General features: G+C 66.8%; 1 protein-coding gene and 1 long non-coding RNA gene across 2 annotated transcripts; both read right to left on the reverse strand.

Moving 5' to 3' along the window:
- Positions 1-2,004: 2,004 nt before the first annotated feature.
- Positions 2,005-2,684, reverse strand: LOC120616064 (uncharacterized). Its single transcript, XR_005656459.1, has 2 exons — positions 2,567-2,684; positions 2,005-2,170 (listed from the first exon to the last, which is right to left on the reverse strand). It is a non-coding gene; the product is annotated as an uncharacterized LOC120616064 (long non-coding RNA).
- Positions 2,685-3,011: 327 nt separating this feature from the next.
- On the reverse strand, positions 3,012-19,680 carry MICALL2 (MICAL like 2). The gene is made up of 15 exons (XM_039876411.1): positions 19,434-19,680; positions 12,441-12,489; positions 11,511-11,652; positions 10,516-10,703; positions 9,714-9,829; positions 8,551-9,315; positions 6,985-7,244; positions 6,566-6,659; positions 5,525-5,667; positions 4,955-5,122; positions 4,377-4,441; positions 4,156-4,279; positions 3,939-4,029; positions 3,777-3,850; positions 3,012-3,157 (listed from the first exon to the last, which is right to left on the reverse strand). The coding sequence occupies exons 1-15, from the start codon at positions 19,574-19,576 to the stop codon at positions 3,012-3,014; spliced, it is 2,568 nt and encodes an 855-aa protein (XP_039732345.1). The 5' UTR covers positions 19,577-19,680.

A 19,680-nucleotide genomic window follows, 5' to 3' on the forward strand; every position in this document is an offset into this window, starting at 1 on the left:
CTCCACCCTCCACCCCGTGGCCCCCTTCCTGCTGCAGCCGCACGGCCCACCCCCAGCTCCACCGCGTTCTAGCAGCCTCTTGGTACCTGGGTTCCCTCTGCCCTGAACATGCTCAGGCCACAGGCTGACCCCCGGGCCGCGGGGCTCAGGGCACGTGAGGGTACGGAGCAGCACCCCTAACGTCCCCCTCCACAACGATGTCCCCTGACGTGAGCGTTGGTTCCCGGGCCACATCTGGGGAGAGATGGCCCGGCGTGCGCCCAGGGACACCCAGCAGACGTGGCCATGCGTCCAGCCGGGCCTCTCCTCGGGCACTGCGACCTCTGGAAACTCACCTCGGCTGAGAGCCCCCTGGGCCTCCTCACAATTGTTGGGGTCCCCGCGTGGTGGGACCGGGGCTGATTCTTCTTCAGTTTGGGGGTGGGGCAGCACTGAAGCCCAGCCCCACTGGTACCCCAGGGGCCACCCCGGTGGTCCCCACGGCCCCTCCTGCTTTATCCTCGGGCTGAATGTACGTCGCAGGACCTGGTAATGCCTGTGACCCAAGGGCACATCATGCTTGTTCCGTGTGGTGGTGTGTTTGGGGCGTACAGGTGTTGGGCCCTAGTGACAGTAAGAACAGCGTGCCGGTGGCTTGGGGCCTGGGAGACTTGGCCACTGCCAGGGGGTCCCTTTCCTGAGCACAGACCTGTGCCTGCCTGGCACCCCAGGCGTTCTCTGGGGTCCCAGGGAGCACCCGTGACGTCCACATCCCCAGCAACAGGACCAGCCCGGTTGCCCACGGCCGTCACGAGCTGGACAACACGCCCCCTGGGAAACCCTTCCTTGCCAGTTTCAAAAGCCCTACCTGCACCCCAGCCCACCTGGGAGGCGGGTCCCAGCTCTCGACTTTGGCTACGCAGATTTGCTGTGTGACATCAGGGAGGTTGCACAGCCTCTCTGAGCCTGGTTCCGTCAGTAACACCGAGCAGCTCGGGCGGCCCTCTGCCTCCCCCTGGTGGTGGAGAACCACACCGCGTGGGCTCCGGACAGGGCACAGGTCTCAGCTACAGGGTCAGGCTGCCCAGTGTCCAGCCCATCCTCGAGGTCATCGTCCTAACACGCAAGTCTCCCCCCAGGGCCTCTGCTGAACAGCCCACGGCACCCCGAGCCAGAGGAATGAGCTCCAGATGTGCGCCCGCTGGGTCCCCGCTGACCAGGCCCCGCTGACCGCTCAGGGCGGCCCTCTCCCTCCATCGCCGGCCCTCCGGCCACACCAGTGGGGGTTTCGCTGTGACTGGAGGGCAAGCAGGTCTCTACCAGCACTGCTCATCCAGACACACCCATGTGACCTTGTCGATCCCGCCCACACGCAGCCAGCCCACCAGTCCCCAAAGACTCAGCGAGGACGGCACGCTGGCCCGAGGCCACACAGCTGGGCAGCAGAGCTGTGACTGAGTCCATCGCTGCACCAAGCAGCCGCCTTCCCTGTCCCATGTCGCGCCCCAACAACAAGCCCCAGGACCCCCCGCTGAGACCCTCCAGTGCCCTGTGAAGGCGGTGGGGTGCAGCGAGAGCTCTAGGGGGCCCCAGCACACTCGGCCTGGGCCTCCGGCCCTGCTCCCCTGGGACACAAGGTCTTGACCCAGCCTGCCACTGGTGGGGGGTGTTGGCACTCTGCCCCTGGCAAGGGCCCATCAGGGCATCGCGACAGGTTCCCACAGTGGCTGCGGACAGCGCAGAAAGACACAGTCAGAACCCCGCCCTTCACACAGAAGGGGTGACCGAGACCCAAGGGGAAGCCGGTCTCTGGGGCACCGGGTGGGGCGGCGCCGGGCGAGGACGCAGGGCTGAGGGGCTCCGCTGCCCTTGGTCCTCTGCCCGACAGTGTCCTCCCTGCCGGGAGCCAGGGAGGTGGACAGCAGAGCCCACCGCTCAGAGCTGTCCATCCGGACCAAGGCCACAGCTAGGTCCGTGCTGTCGCAGACCTGGAACTCGGCCAAGGTGGGCACACGGAGGCAGAGCCAAGGCCACTTGGTCAGTTTCTTTATTGAGGCCGCTGGGGCCGTGGTGCGGGTCGCACTGCCCGGGGGGCCCGCGGCCTGTTCTGCAGCTCACTCGGGGGTCCTGCTTCTGCTCCTCAGGGACCAGGCCTTTGACAAGCGGGACTTGGGCTTCTTCCTCTGGAGGTCTGAACGGTGGACATTGAGGACACTTGCCCACCTCTTGGCCACTGCCCACGTCCTTCCCATCCACCCACCACAGCCCCCACCATGGCCCCCCGGATCCTGCAGGAAGCCGGGCCCAAGGTCGGCCTGGAGTCTCACCCTCGCCCGGGGGACCAGCGGGCACCTTTGAGCACCCACTGGACTGGACATCCCTGGAGGACAAGGCCCCACCAAGTGCTCCCCTCACCCTGACCCGGAGGCCACCAGCTGCTTCTCAGATCCATCATGTGACAGGGGACTCACTCCCTTAGGGTGAGCCTGCCCTCCTCACGAAGCTGCCAAAGAGTGGCCCAGTCCCCCAGGAGGTTCGACCCCCTGGACGGAGCCCAGTACCCCCGCCTGCCCTGCACCCCCATTACCCAGCTTCTGGATCATGTTCTGTAGCATCTCGTCCTCCTCTTGTTCCCTGAAACAGGGACAGGGAGTGAGGGGCAGCACACCGTGCCCGGGGGAGACAGTGCCCGGGTCCTCGCCAGCCAGCCTCACACCTGAGCCCTGAGCCCCTGACACGGGGTCACCTGCCCTCTCACCTGCCAATAAGCTACAGCTTGGCACTGCTCTCTCTCGCCCTGGGCAGACCCCTGCTGTTTCTGGAGACCCTCATCCGTGACAAGGGGACAGGAGCCTGCCCTCAGGGCCCACCTGCGAAATGCACAGGGTGGGTCTTGCTCATGAGGCCAGGAAGGTTCTAAGCATGAGGTGACCTGTCTTGGCCTGGCTGGAAGGGGGCCGGGCCAGGCCCACCTGAGCCCCACCGCACCTGGGCCCCACCGCACGTGAGCCGCACCGCACCTGGGCCCCACCCTACCTGAGCCCCACCGCACTGAGCTCCCCACCGTCCGGAGTCTCACCCAGAAAGTCGACGATGTCGCTGCGGTCGTTTACTGTTCTCACGTACTTGTTCAGCAGATCCTGCTCCCTCTGCCGGTCCTGGGGCGACTTCAGACTCTCTGCCGGGACAGCCTGCCATCAGCGGGAGCCCTGCTGTCCCACCCTGCTCTGGATGCAGTGTCCCCACCCCCAAAACGTCATGCTCCTCCGCTGAGCAGGGGGTAGGGTCTTGGGGCATCTGGGGCAGAGCGCGTGGCCTATGGCGGGCTCTTGGCAATGCAGACTGAATGAATGATTGCACAAATACACGAATGACTCTATCAGAGGCTGAGTGTTGCTGGTCTGTCTCTGGGTCACCCCACCATCCTCACAAATCTGCCCATTTCAGGGATGTGGGAACTGCGGCTCTGGACAGAGGGGGTACTGCCAGCCCCCCGCCCCCCCACCCCCGCCTGCAGCCACGCCAGCCCACGAGGCCTTCAGGGGCTGGGAGCGAGCGACGCCCCACTCCGCAGGGGGTGAGGCCCAGGCAGCGAGGCGGAGCCACGCACAGCCGGAAAGTGGGCAGCTGAGGCTCCAGGCTCCAGGGACGTGCGCCTAACAGCAGCGTCGGCCATCCCAACGGTGACCAACCTCCAACCCTGGGGCCGGCAGGAAGGCGCCCTGGAAAGCCCGCACCGAGCCCGCCTCTTGGACTGAGGCCCCGCCCCCCGCTGGCCGGGGCTGGGGTGCACGCACCCGGCTTGGCCATCAGCCGGCGCAGCTCGCCCTCCAGGTCCAGCTGCTGCTCCTCCAGGCGCTGGTCCCGGGCCCTGCAGAGGTGCGGAGGCGTGAGGTCGGGCTGGCCACCCCACCCTGCGCCCAGCCTGCTTCCGGAGGCCTGCGGGCTGCGCCCCTCACTTGTACATCAGCTCCGACTCCAGCCGCAGCAGCAGCTGCTTCTCGTGGATGAGCCGGAACCAGTCCACCATGAGCGCGTCCTCCGAGGCGTCTGCGGGAGCGGGGAGAGGGGCCGGACTGGGCACAGTGTCCCCGGGGAGCTGGCTGCGCCAGGGCTGGGCAGGGGGCGCCCGCCCACGGTGCTTGGGGCGTGAGGGGAGCGGAGGGCACGGCTCACCCCCCTCGGCCGCGCGCAGGCGCTTCTCCAGCTCCACGCCCCTGAGCTCCAGCACGTCCAGCTGCCCCTGGATGCTCTGCATCTGCCTCTGGATCTCTTCCTGGGGCACGTAGTCGGGATGCAGCTAGGATGAAGGGGTGATGGGTGAGGCCCGTGCCCGGCCTCCAGGGCGCTGAGTTCCCCACCATTCCTCACCGCCCCCCCCTCCCCCGGCCACTCACTCTGACAGGAGAGGTCACTGCCTTGCTAGGTGGAGCAGGGACACCAGCAGGGTCCAAGGGCCTCCCTGGAAGAGGCACAGAACAAGTGTCCTGGACCGGGGTCGCCAGGCCCAAGGCAACCTGGACGTGTCCTGGAAGGGGGTCTGACCTCTGACAGCTGGACCCCCCACTCCACTATGTCCCCCGCGCCACCCCGGCTTCCCTACTCCATTCGGCAGGCCCCTGGGCAGGGCGCCCAAAGGCGCGAGCTCACAATCAGATGCAGCAGCACAGATGCCCCACCAGCACCGTCCTGGGTGCCAGTTGCCAAGAGCAAATACGCCATCATCGCCAAGTCTCTGTGACTCGCGCGCCAGGAGGAAGGGCCGGGGCCGGGTCCCACAGGCCCCCTGCCCACCTCAGGCCTGCGAGCTCGGCCGCCTCCGGGCGAGAGCGGCCCCTTGCTGCCCTGGCTCGCCCTCCCCCCATGCCAGGCCTGATGACCTCCTGTTCGTCCTTCATGTCCCCACTGGGCACCCCCTCAGAGGAGCCGCCTTCACCTGCACCCCAGCAGAAGTGGGGTGGTGGCCCGGGCTGACCTGGTTTGTCCTGAGGAGGGGGCCACCCCTCCTCCTCTTTCCGGCTCCGAGCCGGGGCCTCCTGCACCCAGGGCTGCGGCTGCAGCCAGTCGCCAGAGACGTCCAGGTTGGCAGGGATGGCGAGCTTCCTGCGGCGGGAAGGGGAGGGGGCCGGAGAAGGGGGTGCAGCTGCTCGCGGGCGGGAGACAGAGCCACACGTCAGGCCGGCAGGCCTGGTGTCCTCCCGACACTGCTTCCCTGGGCTAGGGCCACCCACAGGGCACCACAGGGTCAGCCCCACAGCGCTGTGCCCACATCCTGCCCAACGGCCATGCCCAGCAAGGGCAGAATCCTTGGCACAGAGAAGGATCACATAGAAAATGGGACACAGGGGCCACCAAGTGCAGGGCACAGACACGCTCACACAACAGACACACACCACTGCCCGCGAGGGACAGCCAGCTCCTCTGGCTGATCAGGACGGCGACCCCTCCCCCACTATCCAGGGGACACCACTGCAGGGCCCAGCCCCCAACAGCTCCCCTAGAGGAGACCACAGCCAGGCCCGCGGGCATCAGGCCCCAGCACTACCTGAGAGGCTGGGCCGGGGCTCGGCCGGGCCCGGCGTCCGCTCAGGCGGCACGGGGGTCACAGTGACGTGGACAGGGGCCTTCCAGGGCACATTCCCCGCCCTCGGCTCTCCCGGGATCCGTGGCTCCTTCCGCTCCAGGGCCCTGGATGGAGGCGAGGGGTCATCTGAGGGACGGGCAGCCACATATGGACAAGCCTGGAGTCAGCACGCCAGCCACAGGGAAAGGCTGTGGTGCACCCCAGGGTCACGCACCCCATGACGCCCAGGGCGCAGGTGCAAGCGCGTGCTCAGGTGCCCACGGCTGGTGCCCAGATGGCTAAACCACCCAAGCCCCAGCCCCTCGTGTGCGCGCACGGCCCGTTACCCACCACGCACGGTACACACAGGGCGCCACCAGGCACGGCCACCCCTGGAGCTACATGCCCAGCAATCAGTGTGGATCGAAGGCCCTGCTGACCAGCCACCTGTGGCACGCCCGGGGAGGCTGCCATGTCCTCGCCCCGCTTCCTGTGCAGACGGGGTTCCGTGGGGAGCCACTGCTCAATGTGCGGGCGGGATCCTACCCTGCTCCAGAGCCAGGCCCACTGAACGTGTTCTTGTCCCTCAGCCACCAAGGCTGGCTCACATGGGTTAGGGCCTGCCGCAGCCACCCGCCCTCTTGACTTGGTAGGGAAGGAATGTGGCTCTGTGTCACTGAGGCCATACGAACTGTCCCATCACTCAGGCTAGTATGAGCCATCCCCTCTCTCAAGCCCGTGCGAACTGTCCTGTCGCTGAGGTTGGGGTGACTGTCCCCTGCCACTCAGGCTGGTATGAACCGACCCTTCACTCAGGCCCGTGCGACTGTCCCTCAAGCGGTGTGGGCCAGCCTCTGCTGCCATGGGGGCAATGCGCGCGTGATGTGCACACGTCCTGCTCACGGGTGTGGTCGGTGGGTGTGCGTGCTGCCTGTCCCCGGGAGCATTGGCCGAGCGCCTGCTGTGTGCTGGGCCCGGCACAGCACGAGCCCACAGGCCCAGGCCCGGCCGCCCGCCCCTCACCTCTCAGCGGGGCTGTTCTTGTCCACGGGCTTCAGGAGGCCCCTCCATCTTGCTGGCCCGTCCTCCTGGCCTTCCTGGGGGCTGGCGCTCGGGCCTGGGAGGGGGCAGGGAGACAGGTCATATTGGAGTCGAGGGGTGTTTGGGTGAGGGGGAGTCTGCTGGGAAAGGCTGGACGTCACCTGTCCCCTCTTCCTGCAGCCTTCCCTTAGCTGCCTGCCAGCGTGCACAGGACCGCCGGCCTGGCCACCTGTGCCGTGTGTGCCTGGAGGAACCCCATCCCCTCTCTGGGCCTCCGCTGTCCCTGTTGCCAAACAGGCAAGGGCGTGTCAAGGGGAGCCCCGTGTCGGTCTGGCTGTCTGTGCGTCCGCAGACCGCTTCCTACACCCCGTGCCCGACGTCCACAGAAGGCAGACGCGTACCCTTTGCCAGTGAGGCCTCTGGTCTCAGCCTGGAGCCAGCACCTGCCCTGCTGACCCCCGAAGACACAGCTGAGGTCTTCACAGCCGCCTGGGGCAGCGTGGGCGTCTTCAAGGTACTCAGGGGGGCCTGAGGCTCAGTCCTTGCCGGGGGGCGAAAGGCCTGGGGAGACGCCAGCGGTGCTGGCTTAGCGGAGGGAACTGCTCGTGGCCCTTCAGCTCTGGGGTGGCAGTTCAGAGCAGGGGAGGCAGCCGGGGAGGGCCTGTGGGTACGAGAGCCAGTATCAGGCACGGAGCCCAGCCCCTCCTGCCACAACCCGGGCAGGAGCCTCTCGGCCTTCCTGGGCAGCTGGTTCCCAGTGCTTGACATCCTGAGGAAGGACAGACGCCCCTGAGGGGTGAGGAACAGGCCACAGGCATCCATTTCTGGCACGTGTTGGCACCTGAATGCCCTGTTTGACTCTGGTGTCAGCAGAGGTTTAAAGGCCCCAAACACATCATGCGTGGGTTGTGCGGGTGGGGGCCGTACCCCAGTACCCCCCCAACTGCCTCAAGCCAGGCTGGCCTAGCACAATCCGTGCCCCCCCAGCCGCCTCGAGCAAGGCCGGCCTTGCACAATCTCTAGGCCTTTGGCCCCCCTGGGAGTCCCAGGCGCCACCGGCTGATCCAGTGAGGTCGGCAGCTCTGAGCTGGGAATACTGTCCCCCTAGAAAGGGGCAGCACAAGGTGGCAGGCACAGCACTGTCAGCCAGCTGGTCTGAACCCCCTTACTTGCTAGGCGACCACAGCGAGGTGAATGGTGTCCCCAAATTCATGTGCACCTGGCAACTCAGTGTGATCTTATTTGGAGACAGGCTCTTTGTGATCAAGCTGGGATGCGGTCATCCCGGATTAGGGGGGCCTTGCGACAGACAGAAAAGCAGACACAGAGAGAGGGCATGTGACAACAGAGGCAGAGATGGAGGACGTGGCCACGAGCCCAGGGACACCTGGGGCCCCCTAAGTGGGAAGAGGCAGGAAGGACTTTCCCCTCGGGCCTCAGGAAGGAGCATGGGTGGCCCTGCCGACACTTCGCTCTCAGACTCGTGGCCTCCAGAAGTAAGAGGGACAGTGCCTGTTGGCCTGGCCCCCGGTCAGTGGTGCTGTGTTCCAGTCAGGGGTACAGGGACTCCTTCACCCTGTCACGGCGTCCACTCCACGTCCAGTGTGCAGAAGGCACTGAACACGGGCAGGGGTGGCTCAGGGCCCCGCTGGGGGCAGATGGGCACACTCGGGCCACACCCAGCCTGCTTCGTCTGAGTGCCTCGTGGGGGCCCCGGGGGGCAGTGTCACCGCCGCCCGGAGCATGCAGACGGTGGCTTTGCAGTGACAACCATGGGCCCCTCCTGCTGACCGCCGGGTACGCCTGTCTCATTCTCTGGACAGGGAAACTGAGGCGGGGGCCTGAAGCCCTACTGTCACACGTCCAGGCAAGGCAGAGCCCTGGACCCTCCCCAGCTGCCCCTGACCCCTCTGGCCTCCTGGTGCCCCAGTGGCTGGTGAGCAGGTAGCAGCCACACCCCTACCCACCTGCCAGGCGCCTGAGTGCCAGCCTCCCGCAGCCCTGGAAGGGCCTTGCGGAGGCAGCTCAGTGCCTGCGCTCTGCTGACCACCCCGGAGGGAGCATCTGCCGGAGCTGGCGCCCTCACGGTTGCGCCCGCGATGGGGGCAGGTCGAGGTGTCTGGACAGACTTCTCCTGGGCTGGCTGCGTCCTGGAGGCCGGCGGGGCAGAGGCTGGGGTGTCCGCTGGGCCTGGAGGTGCTGGGCTCACACTGAACTTGGTCTGAGGGGCTGGCACTCGGGCGGTCGCTTGGCCTTGTGGTGTGGCCGGGCGAGGGCCCGGGGCACTCGAGGTCACAGCGGGACGGGGGCTGATGGCCACCATGTCCTGTGCCGGCGATGACCACCCCGTCGGGGAGCTGTTGGTCACACGTATGCTGGCTTTGCCACTCACAGGGCCCACCGAGAGCCCGGGCCCAGCTGGACTCCCCATGGGGGAGGGAGCTGCAGTGGGGACAATGCCTCTGGCAGCTGAGTTGCCCACCACGGGCTGCCAGGAGGTGGGCTTGGCTTCTGGCCCCACATCTCTCTGTCCACGCACCCCCTGGGCCTTCTGCGGGGCACTGGGGGGCTTAAAGTCTGTGGGGACGGCCCCTGGCTGGCTGGCGGCCAGGCCTGGCAACTTAGGGCTCACAGAGGTGGCTTCGGGGGGGTGGCTGGGACAGACGAAGACGCCGGGCTCCGCTGTGGCTCTGTAGCGGCCCGAGTGCAGCGTGTTGGAACAATGTTTACACCTGGGGGCAGAGGAAACCGGCAGCCCTGGCTGGCGCATGTTCACGCACGCACACACGCACGCATGCACGCACGCACGCACGCCTTCCCGTGACCAACTCCCGGATGCTCCTGTGTGCACGCCTAAGGTCGTTCATTCACTCAATGAACACCTCTCACTGCTGGTGACCATCTATCACAGACTCCACCAAGGACCTCATCAGACACACAAGGAAGAGCTCATGCCTGTCCACTCTCACACACGCACGCGCACACACACGCTCACACGCACGCGCACACATGCTCACGCGTGCACACATTCGCTCACACATGCACACACATGTGCAAGCGTGCGCACTCACACACACAAGCACACACGTGCACAAGCACACACGCTCACGCACGCGCACGCGGGCCCCACCTGAAGCAGCTGCGGTGGTAGAGCTTCCCGTCAGCCAGGTGTCGCTGCACCAGGTGCACGTGCAGGCCGCAGACCGCACAGGTGCTGCTGACTGAGCCGCCTGCCGAGGCCTGGCCCTTGGGAGGGGTGCCGGCTGACATTTCTGAGCTCCCCCGGGGCCCAGCCCTCCCTCCTGACCCCACCTGGAGCCCATCAGCCAGCAAGAAGATCCTGTTTTACAGACTGGACAACCGAGGCCCCGGAGGAGCCGAGGCTCGGCCCAGGGTCTCCAGCCTGGCCCGAGGGGGTGGGGCTGAGGCCCTGGCACTAGGAGTCCCAACCCCTCCAGGCCCCGCCCCAAGGCACAGAAAGCTAATCCAATTTCCCGCCTCCCTCCAGGCTTTGCTCTAGCTCCCGGAGCCTGGTGTGACAGCCGAGGAAGGCAGGGGGCGCCCGTGCACAAGGTGTCACCCCCTCTTCGAGCTCCGCCTCTGAAAAGTGGGGCCTCAGCTCACGTTGCAGATGGTCGAGCAGTAAAGGGCACACCCAGCTTTCTTCCCTAGCCCCACCGCAGAAACCCACTCGGAGCCCAGAAGGGTCTGGGTTCGAGGTTCCAGCTTGGCTCAGCCTCAGCTGCCCGACCAGGCGGGACTGAAGGGGCCGGAGCCACCTGGTGGGCTCCTGACAGATGGCAGCCGAGGCCGTGCCAACCAGAGGGGACCCCACCCGGTCCCGGGCACCATGGCTCAGGGGCCGCACTGTCCCCAAGCCCCGCTCAGTGGGAGCCAAGGAACCCAGGAAGCAGAGGAGGGGGGGCACTTACAGCCTTCAGCGGGTGGTCCTCTGCGCCCCCATCCTTCCGCGGGACAATAGGGTTTGTGCTGACCAGGGACAGCGGCTGCCCCCGGCCTAGGGCACGTGAGGGCATGGCCGGCTGGGGTGGGGCCCTCTTTCCGGAGGGTTCCTCGCCAGCGTCGGACGGGGACCTCTTCACGCCAGCCATGCCTCCAACTGGCACAAGACACAGAGGGTCAGGGGGTCCGGCCCAGCCCTACGCTCTGGCTCTGAAAGTATCTGGGCTCCCCGCCTGGCTGCCCTGAAGGTGGGGTGTCCAGCACCAGGCCTGGAGTTGGGGGAAGGGGGTGGGGAGCAGCTCCTGCTGGCTGGGGGCCCGGGGGGAGGGGCAGCCCCAGCCAGATTCCCAGCAGGGCCTGGCCTCACCCAGGCCCTCCCCTTCCCCACAGCGAGCCCCCGATCTGGGGTCAGGGAGAAGGGACTTTTCTTTCTCCACAAAGTGGGAATGAAACAGTAGGGCTGGCCCGGAGCCCAGAGGGACTCTGGGGATTTCTAAGGCCCGGGAGAGGAAGGCGGGGGCAGTGTGAAAGCAGGCAGGCCCGCGGGGCCGGGCGGCTCCCTGCCAGCGCCAGCCTGCTTTCCACAGGGCCAAAAGTCAGGACCAAATTGGGGCAGGAGGGGGAGGCATCTGGAGTGGGCCTGGGAGCCCCGTGTGGTGGCCGAGCTCCTGGAGGCAGGAGCCACGGGCGCAGACCCAGGGGAGCAGAGGGCAGCAGAGGCCAGCGCGGAGGCCAGGCAGGCGCTGGGCACGTCTGCTCAGTGGACAGCTGGGAACGGGATGGCTGAGCCGGCTCTGGCCGGGGTGCGTGGGAGGACACGTTCCTGGCGCCTTGCTCATCAACTGTCACTTGCAGCAGGACGAGGGGCCCAGGTCCCATGGGAAGCTGCAGCACTGGGAGCTGCACACGCCCGCCCCGCCCATGTGCTGGTGCTAGCTCTAGCGGACAGGTGTGCCCGACTCACTGGGGGCGCGTCCGTGGAAGTAGTTGTAGTACTGGGACACGTAGGTCAGGATACTCAGCCGGTCCGGCACCTTCAGAGCCACCATGTCCTCCGCGTCCAGCAGGGCTGGGATGCCCAGCTCCTCCTCCGCCACACGGAAGGCCTGGGGGAGGGGCGGTCAGCAGGGAGCAGCTGGGAGACCCTCCTCCTGGTCAGGCCACCAGCTCCACCAGAGGGAGGAAGGGAGGGGCCGGGGGCAGGAGTCCTCCTCGGAGCCCAGAAGGGTCTGGGCTCAAGGCAACAGCTCTGCTTGGTCTCAGTTTACCCGACCACACAGGACTGAAGGGGTCAGGAGCCGGTCCCGGTGGGCTCCTGGTAAAGGGCAGCCAAGGCCGGGCGGGCACCCCAGAGGGGCGAGGGCTGGCCCTGCCTTCCGAGCACCAGCCCATTGGGGACAGGGCTCATTTTGCAGCAAGAGGCTGAGCTGGCTGGCACGGGGCGGGGTTCACAGCCAGGGGTGTGAGGCGGCCTGACAGCCATGGTCAGGACCCTGGCGGCTGGGCTGAGGGGCCGGGGCAGTGGGGCAGATGCTGGGCTACCCCAGGACCCACTGGATCCCACTCGGCCTTGGGCAGGAAGGAGAGTACAGCCACTCCCCACCCTCCCTCCCCACCAACATAAAGGGGGCCCAGTGGGCCTGGTACAGCTGAGGCTCTTCTGGGGAGCTGGGGTCATGGGCTCAGGACCAGCTGTGGAGTTGGGTAGCGAGCCCTGGATCCACCACTCCCCAGGTGCCAGGCAGGCACCCCTGAAACACGGGCTAGGGGCTGGGCAGGCGCCCCTGGGACGTGAACTGGGGTCTGGGTGGGCGGCCCTGGGACGTGGGCGGGGGAGCCAAGTGGGCACCCCTGGGACCAGCCGAGCAGCTGTGGGGCAGGAGCAGGGACTCACCAGTTTGTTGTTGTCATAAATGTTCTCCTTCCTGAGAGCACTGAAGTTTCTGGAAAATAAACACACGGGTGTCCCACAGAGCTCAGAGTGCAGGAAGGAGGGAGCTGGGAGGTCATCCTGCCCAGTGGGGCAACCGAGCCATGGGGGTGTTGGGGCTGAGTGCAGCATTCCCGTGCTGAGGGAGGTCGCCGTGACCTGGAGGCGGGCAGGCCGGTGGCCCTTACCGCTGCTCCTGTCCAGTGGGAGGTAGCTCAGCGCTGCCTCCAAACCCTGCGGAGCACACCGGCCCGGTGGCCCACGGGAGCTCCTGGGACAAGGACCATGACGTGCGGTAGGGACAGAGCTCAGCCGACCCCCTCGTGTCACTCGCTTTGTCTCCCGGCACCTCCCGTGTTATCTGCTCACACCCTGCGAACTATCACTGTCCGCCTCGCACGGATGAGGAAACTGAGGCAGAGGCTCTATGACTCGGCCAAGGTCACACAGCAGTGAAGACCAAAGCCAGGCCGTGGCCCCCACGTCCTGACATTTGAGGTTCGGCCATTTGGGGAGTGCCCTTAGGCACCTGCCAGATACCAGCTGCCTCACCCTCAGGCGGAGGGTGCCAGAGCCCTCGCCCACACTGACCACAGCCACAGGGCGTCTCGTGGGCGAGGGACCCATCCTGGCGAATCCGAGAGCACAACGATTCTTTGGAAAGGAGGGAGGCCCGGCCAGCTCCAGGCCCCGAGCCCCCGGCACCCCTGGGGGTCCATGCCCACGCCCGGCACGGCATGCCAGCCCCTCGCACGCCCAGGAGGATGCTCTGAGCAGAAGCACGGCTGGACCCCAGCGGGGCCCGGCCCAGCCCGAGACAGCTGATTCAGCGCTGTCTGTCTGTCTACGTTGCTGTCTGTGGGGCCTGAGGCGGCCTTGCCGCTTCTGCATGAACTGGATGGTTCTGGAAGCCTCGTGGCCTGGGAGGGGGCTCAGGCTGAGAGCACGCGCGAAGACACCGCAGCTGCTGGTGATGAACGCGAGGCCCCTGGCTGACGGCCAGTGGGACGCAGAGACCCTGCAGCCACCTGGCTGCGATCCCATCCCGACCCTGACGGCCTGTCACACAGGAAGGAAACTGAGGCCGGCGGCAGCAGCCCACCCTCGGCCACACGGTGGGGGGAGGCCAGGCCGTGGTTTGTCCACCTCCCCCAGCAGCCCCGCCGTCCATCAAGCTGCCTGACTCTTCCGAAAGTCCCCGTTTCCGCCTGGAACACCTCCCGGGTAACGCGTTCCAGATGCTACGGCCACCGACGAGCACAGAGAGGGCTTTTGTGCACAGGACGAGACGGTGGACAGATCTGTCTCTGGGCGGACAAATGACCGGAAGGCTGGGCGACACCTTTGGCAGCCCCGCCTGCGCACCCATCACCCACCCCGAGTTCATGCCCCCAGCAGCCACGGCAGGTGGAGCTCAGGGCTCTCAGCCATGCCCTCCTCTGTCCTCAGCGCCTGGGGGTCAGAGTCCCCTTCCCACCCCTCCCCTGTCCCTTTGAGGGCTCAGTCCCTCCTCCAGGCCCTCCCTGGGTCACCGACCTGCAGGCGTCCAAAGAGATGCCCTGGTGGCCGGAGGGCAGGATAACAACTTCTGTTTTGTCTCCAAACAAGGGGCCGCCACCTCTGCCTCCCACAGCGGCCTCAGGCGGCCAGTCAGGCAGCCCGGTGCCTCACGGGGCCCCTTCTTCCTCCAGACCCGGACTGAGCCCCTCAGAGCTCCAGGCGGCAGGTCGGAGGTGAGCGAGTCAGGGCTGCAGCCCTGCCCCTCCCCTAAAGCTCAGGGACCGCCACCCTCAGGACCAAGTCCAAGCTGCAGCCCAGCCCTCGAGACCTCCACGCTGGGCTAGACCACCCTGGCCAGTCCCTTCAGGCGCCCAGTGTCCCACGGTGGACCCTGCTCTGCTTGTGGCTGATCGAGGCTGAGCGCACGTCCCTCGCAGCATGGGGTCAGGGCCACCACGGGGAGCCTGAGGCTGGTGCCAGCAGAAATCACAGGAGCTGCAGCCTGGAGTGGAGACCACACCCAGGCCTCAGGAAGTCCAACCTGCTCAGCTTCCACCGGCTGGGGGCCCTGGAGGGAGGGGCGGACTGTGCCCCCCCAGACCTGCAGGAGTCCCCACCCCCACGACCTCGTCACGGGACCTTGTTCAGAAATGGTCTTTACAGAGAGAACCGACTTTAAGCGCAATCACCAGGCTGGGCCACAACCTGACATGGCAGGGTCCTTATGAAAAGGGGACTTGGGACAGCGAGACGCACAGTGGGAAGATGATTCAGGGACACGGGCGACGGCGACGTGGCCAGCCTGCGGCGCTGTGTTCAGGCAGGCCTAGCGGACGGGCGCCGGCTTCGGCTGGCCCCGGGAGAGTGGCCGGCTCGTGGTTAAGGCCTGCTGGACCACAATGCCTCATTGTCACCCCCGCCCAGCTGTGAGCAGCTGGCACTCGGCGAGGCGGCCACAGCCCGAGAACCAGCACCAGGTGGGCTGGGGCCCAGGTGCCCTCCCGAGTGAGAGCATTTTCTTAGCTGGACTCCCGTGATTTAAAAGCAGGTATGTTCTGGTACAGGGGCCAGGCCTGGCTTGCTGCGGGGGCGGGCTTCTGTGCATCGCGTGCCCCTCAGCGCTGGCCGGAGGGTGGCCTCGTGTCTGCATGTGCTCGCCGGGTGGCCCGCCAGCCGAGTGCCCAGCCCCAGCCCTCCCTGACTGCTTCCCACAGCCACGGCTGACCAGGGCTGTTGACCTCCGACTGTCCTCATGCTGTTTACTTCTTGGAACAAAATGTAGCCGCGGGAAGGGGGGGCGTGAGGGGGCAGACAGAGGGGGAGCCTTCCCGCGCCTTCTCCAGGCCCCTCCAGCACATCTGGAGTTAATCCCGCCGGGAAAGGAGCAGGGATGGCTGGAGAGAGACAGGGGCAGACTGAGCACGAGCTGGAGACAGGCACAGCAGAAGGATGGGGAGGCACAGCCGGGGGTGGGAGAGGGACATGGGGAGGGGAGAGGACAGGGGGGGGGAGAAAACAAGGGGGAGGGAGAGGGACAGCGGGGGGAGAGGACAGCCGGGGGGGGGGGGGAGGCACACTGGGGCTGGAGAGGACAGCGGGCGGGGGGAGGGACAGCAGAGTGAGAGAGGCCCACGGCAGAGGTGGAGATGAGAGGTCCACAGGGAAGAGACCCCACAGCGCCCGTGCTGAGACAGACCTCAGGGGCAAGCAGACAGCACTGGGCAAGGGACAGAGCCTGCGGCTGTGCCCGAGGCCTCGGACGGGGCCAGGGTCCCAGGCCCCACCTTCTGGTACCTGCTGGGCAAATGAGGTGCCTGGCTGCCCAGCTGCAGGCCTCCCCCGCGGAGCTGACCCTGACCCCCACCCCCGCCCAGAGCAGGGCCTGGCCAGCGGGGGTCAGCCCCGGGGCTCCTGTGGTGGCCTGGGGTAGGGGCCGACAGCCCCTCCCGTCCATCCCCGAGATCCTGGCTGGAGGCGGGAATAGAGGCTGGGCAGCAGGCCCTCAGGCCAGGAACAGAAGGCCTCTGTTCCCAGGCAGCTTCCTGCTGACCTCAAGTAGGGGAGAGGTGGGCCTGGCCCAGGAAGGGGAGCAGCCCTGTCTCCCAGCTTCTGGGTGGGGACTTCTGGGAGCGAGTCTCTGCTGACACCCAACAGCAGGCGAGTCTGGCAGAGCGGGCAGGGAGCCGCGCCCACCTCTGGCCAGCCAGACACGCTCTCAGCGGGGAGATATCAGGTCGGTCCCACACGGCCCCCGCGGCCCTCCTTCCCTAAAAGGCCCGGAACGCTGCCCGCTGCTGGGCCCCACCGGACCGGGCACCTGCCCTCCTACCCCCCTCCAGGAAGCCTCGGTCCCTCCCAGTCAGGCCAGAAGCGGAAGGACCCGCTCCAGCCTGGAGAGGTTTACTGCCCCGGGATGTTTGTTCTGGGCGGTTCCTGTGCTCACCTGGCTGTTCACCTGTCCTTGCTGGGGAAGCAGACCTGCAGGCAGAGCCACTGCGGCCAGCGGGGACTGTGGCAGGCCCCCTGAGGCCTGGCTGTGGGGCGGGCACGGGCAGTGCTGGGTGAGCCCACCTCCCAACAACAGAGGTTCACACACACCTCCCAGGGTCCCTGGGAACCGCCAAAGCCAGTCACACTGCCTCCTGGAACAGGGCCACATGTGAACTGCACTTCGGAGAGCAGGGGCAGAGCTAGGGGTCGGCGTCAGGCTGCCCAAGTCCCCAGGGGACCGGTCAGTGCCCAGCTGTCTTTCACGGCACCCTCTCTCCGAGCGGACAGGCTCCCACGCGGCAGGAAGGGCCGAGAGGGCAAAGGGAAGGACTTCCTGGTGGCAAAGCTGGGAGATGTGGACACAGGACGTGCGTCTTCCTGCCGCCACAGGGCCTCCGCAGGACAGCGGTGTGGGTGGGCCGCCCCCAGGGTCCCCGAGCTTCCTCTTCCTGCACCGCTGCGTTCCAGTGGGGAAGCTCAGGGCTTCATGATGAGACGCCCCCACCCCCGGCCACCAACCTGCCCAGAGTCACCACAGGGCCCACAGCGGGGGACGGGTGTTTAAGGCACACAGGCACCATAAAGGGCTCGAGCACGGGGCCACACGTACGGCCACAGTCACACACACACACACCCGTGCCCCGTCTCCATCAGCCAGCATATGGGGCCCCCGCCAGGCCCAGCACGTCTCAAACCCCATCCTAGTGTCTTGGGCTCACCTAACAAATGACCACAGCCTGGACGGCTTAAAACAGCACACTGGCTCCCCATGGTCCTGGAGGCCAGGCTCTCCACAAAGTGCCAGCAGGGCCACGCCCCCTTGGGAGGCTCTGGGGCAGATTCCGCTCCTTGTCCCTCCCAGCTACTGGTGGCTCCCAGTGTCCCTACCCTGGGGGCCACATCTCCCATCTCCGCCTCCCTACACAGTCACAGGGCCTCCTCCTGCCCCTCTGCACATACAGCTCACTTCACAAGACGTCCCCCGAACGCCTGCCGCCCCTGCAGGTCCAGGCGCGCGCCCTCAGACACAGGCCTCCACCCAGGTGACGACACCTACTGAGCACCTGCCGCGTGTCAGGCACGGCTCCAGGCGCTGAGGACACACTCCCAGGCTTCTGGGGCTGCAAGTCCAGTGGGCAGATGGACAATGGCCAAGTCAGCGGTACGGACGACGACAATGCCCACATGTGACTGGGGGCAGGCGGCCTCCCCGCAACCCCGGTCCCAGCCCTCGCTGCTCTCTCGGCTTGCCTTGAGTTTTTATTCTTTTATCTGTCACTATCTGTCTCTGAGTAAAATGTCACTCCGTGAGGCAGGGGCCAGGGCCGTCTCGTCTAGTATGCAGAGCCGAGTACACAGCAGGCACTCAATAACGGTCAAACGAACGGCTGCATGACGCCTGCTTGCACCAGCACGTGCACAAACCCACATGTGCACGCCTGTGCTCGCCCGCGGGCAGTACATGCCGGGACAGGCGCGCGCGTGCATGCACACACGTGCACACACACACGCACGCACGCACGCACTGGGCCTCTAACCCCAGCACAGCTGGCAGCAGATGGAAGCTCCTGGGGCTCGGAAAGGCCCCAACTCTCCACGGACAACTGTGCTGTCACCCTGAGGCTGCTCCGGCAGACAAACCGTCTTTCCTTCCAGTCCCTGATGTCCAGTGCTAACCTCGTCCAGGCTCTGGGCTCAGTCCTCGGCCACCCTATCCAGGACCCTGCATGCACCCCCGTAGGGCTCAGCCCAACAACCAGTTCCTAGTCCCTCCCCAGTCCCCCACATCCTCAGCCCTGCCTGCAAAAGCTCAGCTTCAGGGGTTCCACGAGGAGGCACGTTCTGCCATCGTGTCTTCTGCCCCTGGGGGTGGCCAGGCACCTCCCTGGGTGGGGAGCAGAGGCTGCTGCCCAAGTGCCACAAACACATCTCACAACCTTGGGCAGGTAGAGGAATCACACACAGGCTTCTTTCTCAAAACTAGCTTTCCCATAGAGCGTGGTGCCTGGGGACAGTCCCCGGGGATAGAGGGGACATCTCGGTGCAGGGGAAGAGCCCCAGCTGCTAGCCCTGACTGCCCGTCGTGCTCTCTGACCTGGACAAGGGCACCTCTGCCTGGGCCTCAGTTTCTCCTCTGTAGAGCAAGAGGCCTAAGGGCCTCTGGGCCCTGGGACTTCCCTGCACCGCTTGGCATCCACCTCCGCCCCCAGTCCCCGCCCTTGGCCGCAGCCGCCACTTCTCAGGAGAATGCTTTCAAACATTGTGCTTTTTCCTTCTGGAAAAGGAGCTGCAGGTGGCCTCCCCAGGAGGCCCTTCGCCAGCCTCTGACCTTCTACCCCAGGCGCCTCCCCAGTTCACACCAGGCAGCCGGCCTCTCTCAGAGCTGCCTCAGCAAGCCAGTCCCAGCCAAGCGGAAGAGCATTTGCTGAGTGAATAACGGACGGTCGCAGTGGGTCCAGGGTGGGGACAAGGGTCCCAGCAAGGCAGGGCCCCGCCTCCAGCTCATCCCGATCACACCAAGGTCCGGCGGCCCGGCAAGACCTGGGGGTCCCAGGCGTCCTGCTGCGGGTCAGCCCCTCCTGCTCAGTGCCCCGGGGCTGCCGCCTCACGGTGCCGGGACAGGCTGGGGGCGGGGCAGCACCACACACGAAGCCAGACTCCCCGCTCCCCGCTCCCCGAGCTGGCGGGCAGGTCCCAGCACAGTGGGGCCCCCAGGGCAGCTCGCAGGCCCTCTCTCGGGGAGACGGGCGGGACGTGCGGCTGTGGCCCGAGCCCAGGACGCGGGCCTGAGTCACGGCCTGACTAAACCGGCGGGGGCGGCCGGGCCCGGGCTGCGGCCCAGCGCCTCTTGGCGGACGGGCGACCCGAGGCCACGGCGGGCTGCGCTCCTCCCCGGGGCCGCGGTCCTGGGGCTCGGGCCTCGGCTCCCCGTCGCGGTCGGGGCGCGGGCGGTGGGGGGACACTCACATGAGGTCGGGCCGGTGGCGGTGCAGGATGGCGCAGAAGGCCAGGCCGTCGCGGAACGACGTGGTCATGTTGGTGATGCTCACGTCCCGGTAGCCCTCGCACTGCTGCCGGCACCACTGCTGCAGCGCCTTGATGGCGGCCATGCGGGCAGCGCGCCGCGCGGCGCAGGGTCCCGACCGCGCCTCCCGATTGCCGCGGCACGGCCGCCAGGTCCAGGAGCCGGATCCGCGAGCTCCGAGGCCGAGCA

This window comes from Pteropus medius, unplaced genomic scaffold, assembly GCF_902729225.1.
Source record: "Pteropus medius unplaced genomic scaffold, Ma_sr-lr_union100, whole genome shotgun sequence".
NCBI classification, from domain to species: domain Eukaryota; kingdom Metazoa; phylum Chordata; class Mammalia; order Chiroptera; family Pteropodidae; genus Pteropus; species Pteropus medius.

Excerpts from the sequence above, each read along its gene's own strand:
- MICALL2 (XM_039876411.1), bottom strand. The coding sequence starts at position 19,576 with ATGGCCGCCATCAAGGCGCTGCAGCAGTGGTGCCGGCAGCAGTGCGAG. Across the intron at positions 11,653-12,440 it reads TTTATGACAACAACAAACTG|GCCTTCCGTGTGGCGGAGGA; the intron begins GTGAGTCCCTGC and ends CCCCTCCCCCAG. Across the intron at positions 7,245-8,550 it reads GGCACTCAGGCGCCTGGCAG|GCCCTCCCCGGCTGCCTCCC; the intron begins GTGGGTAGGGGT and ends TCGTACCCACAG.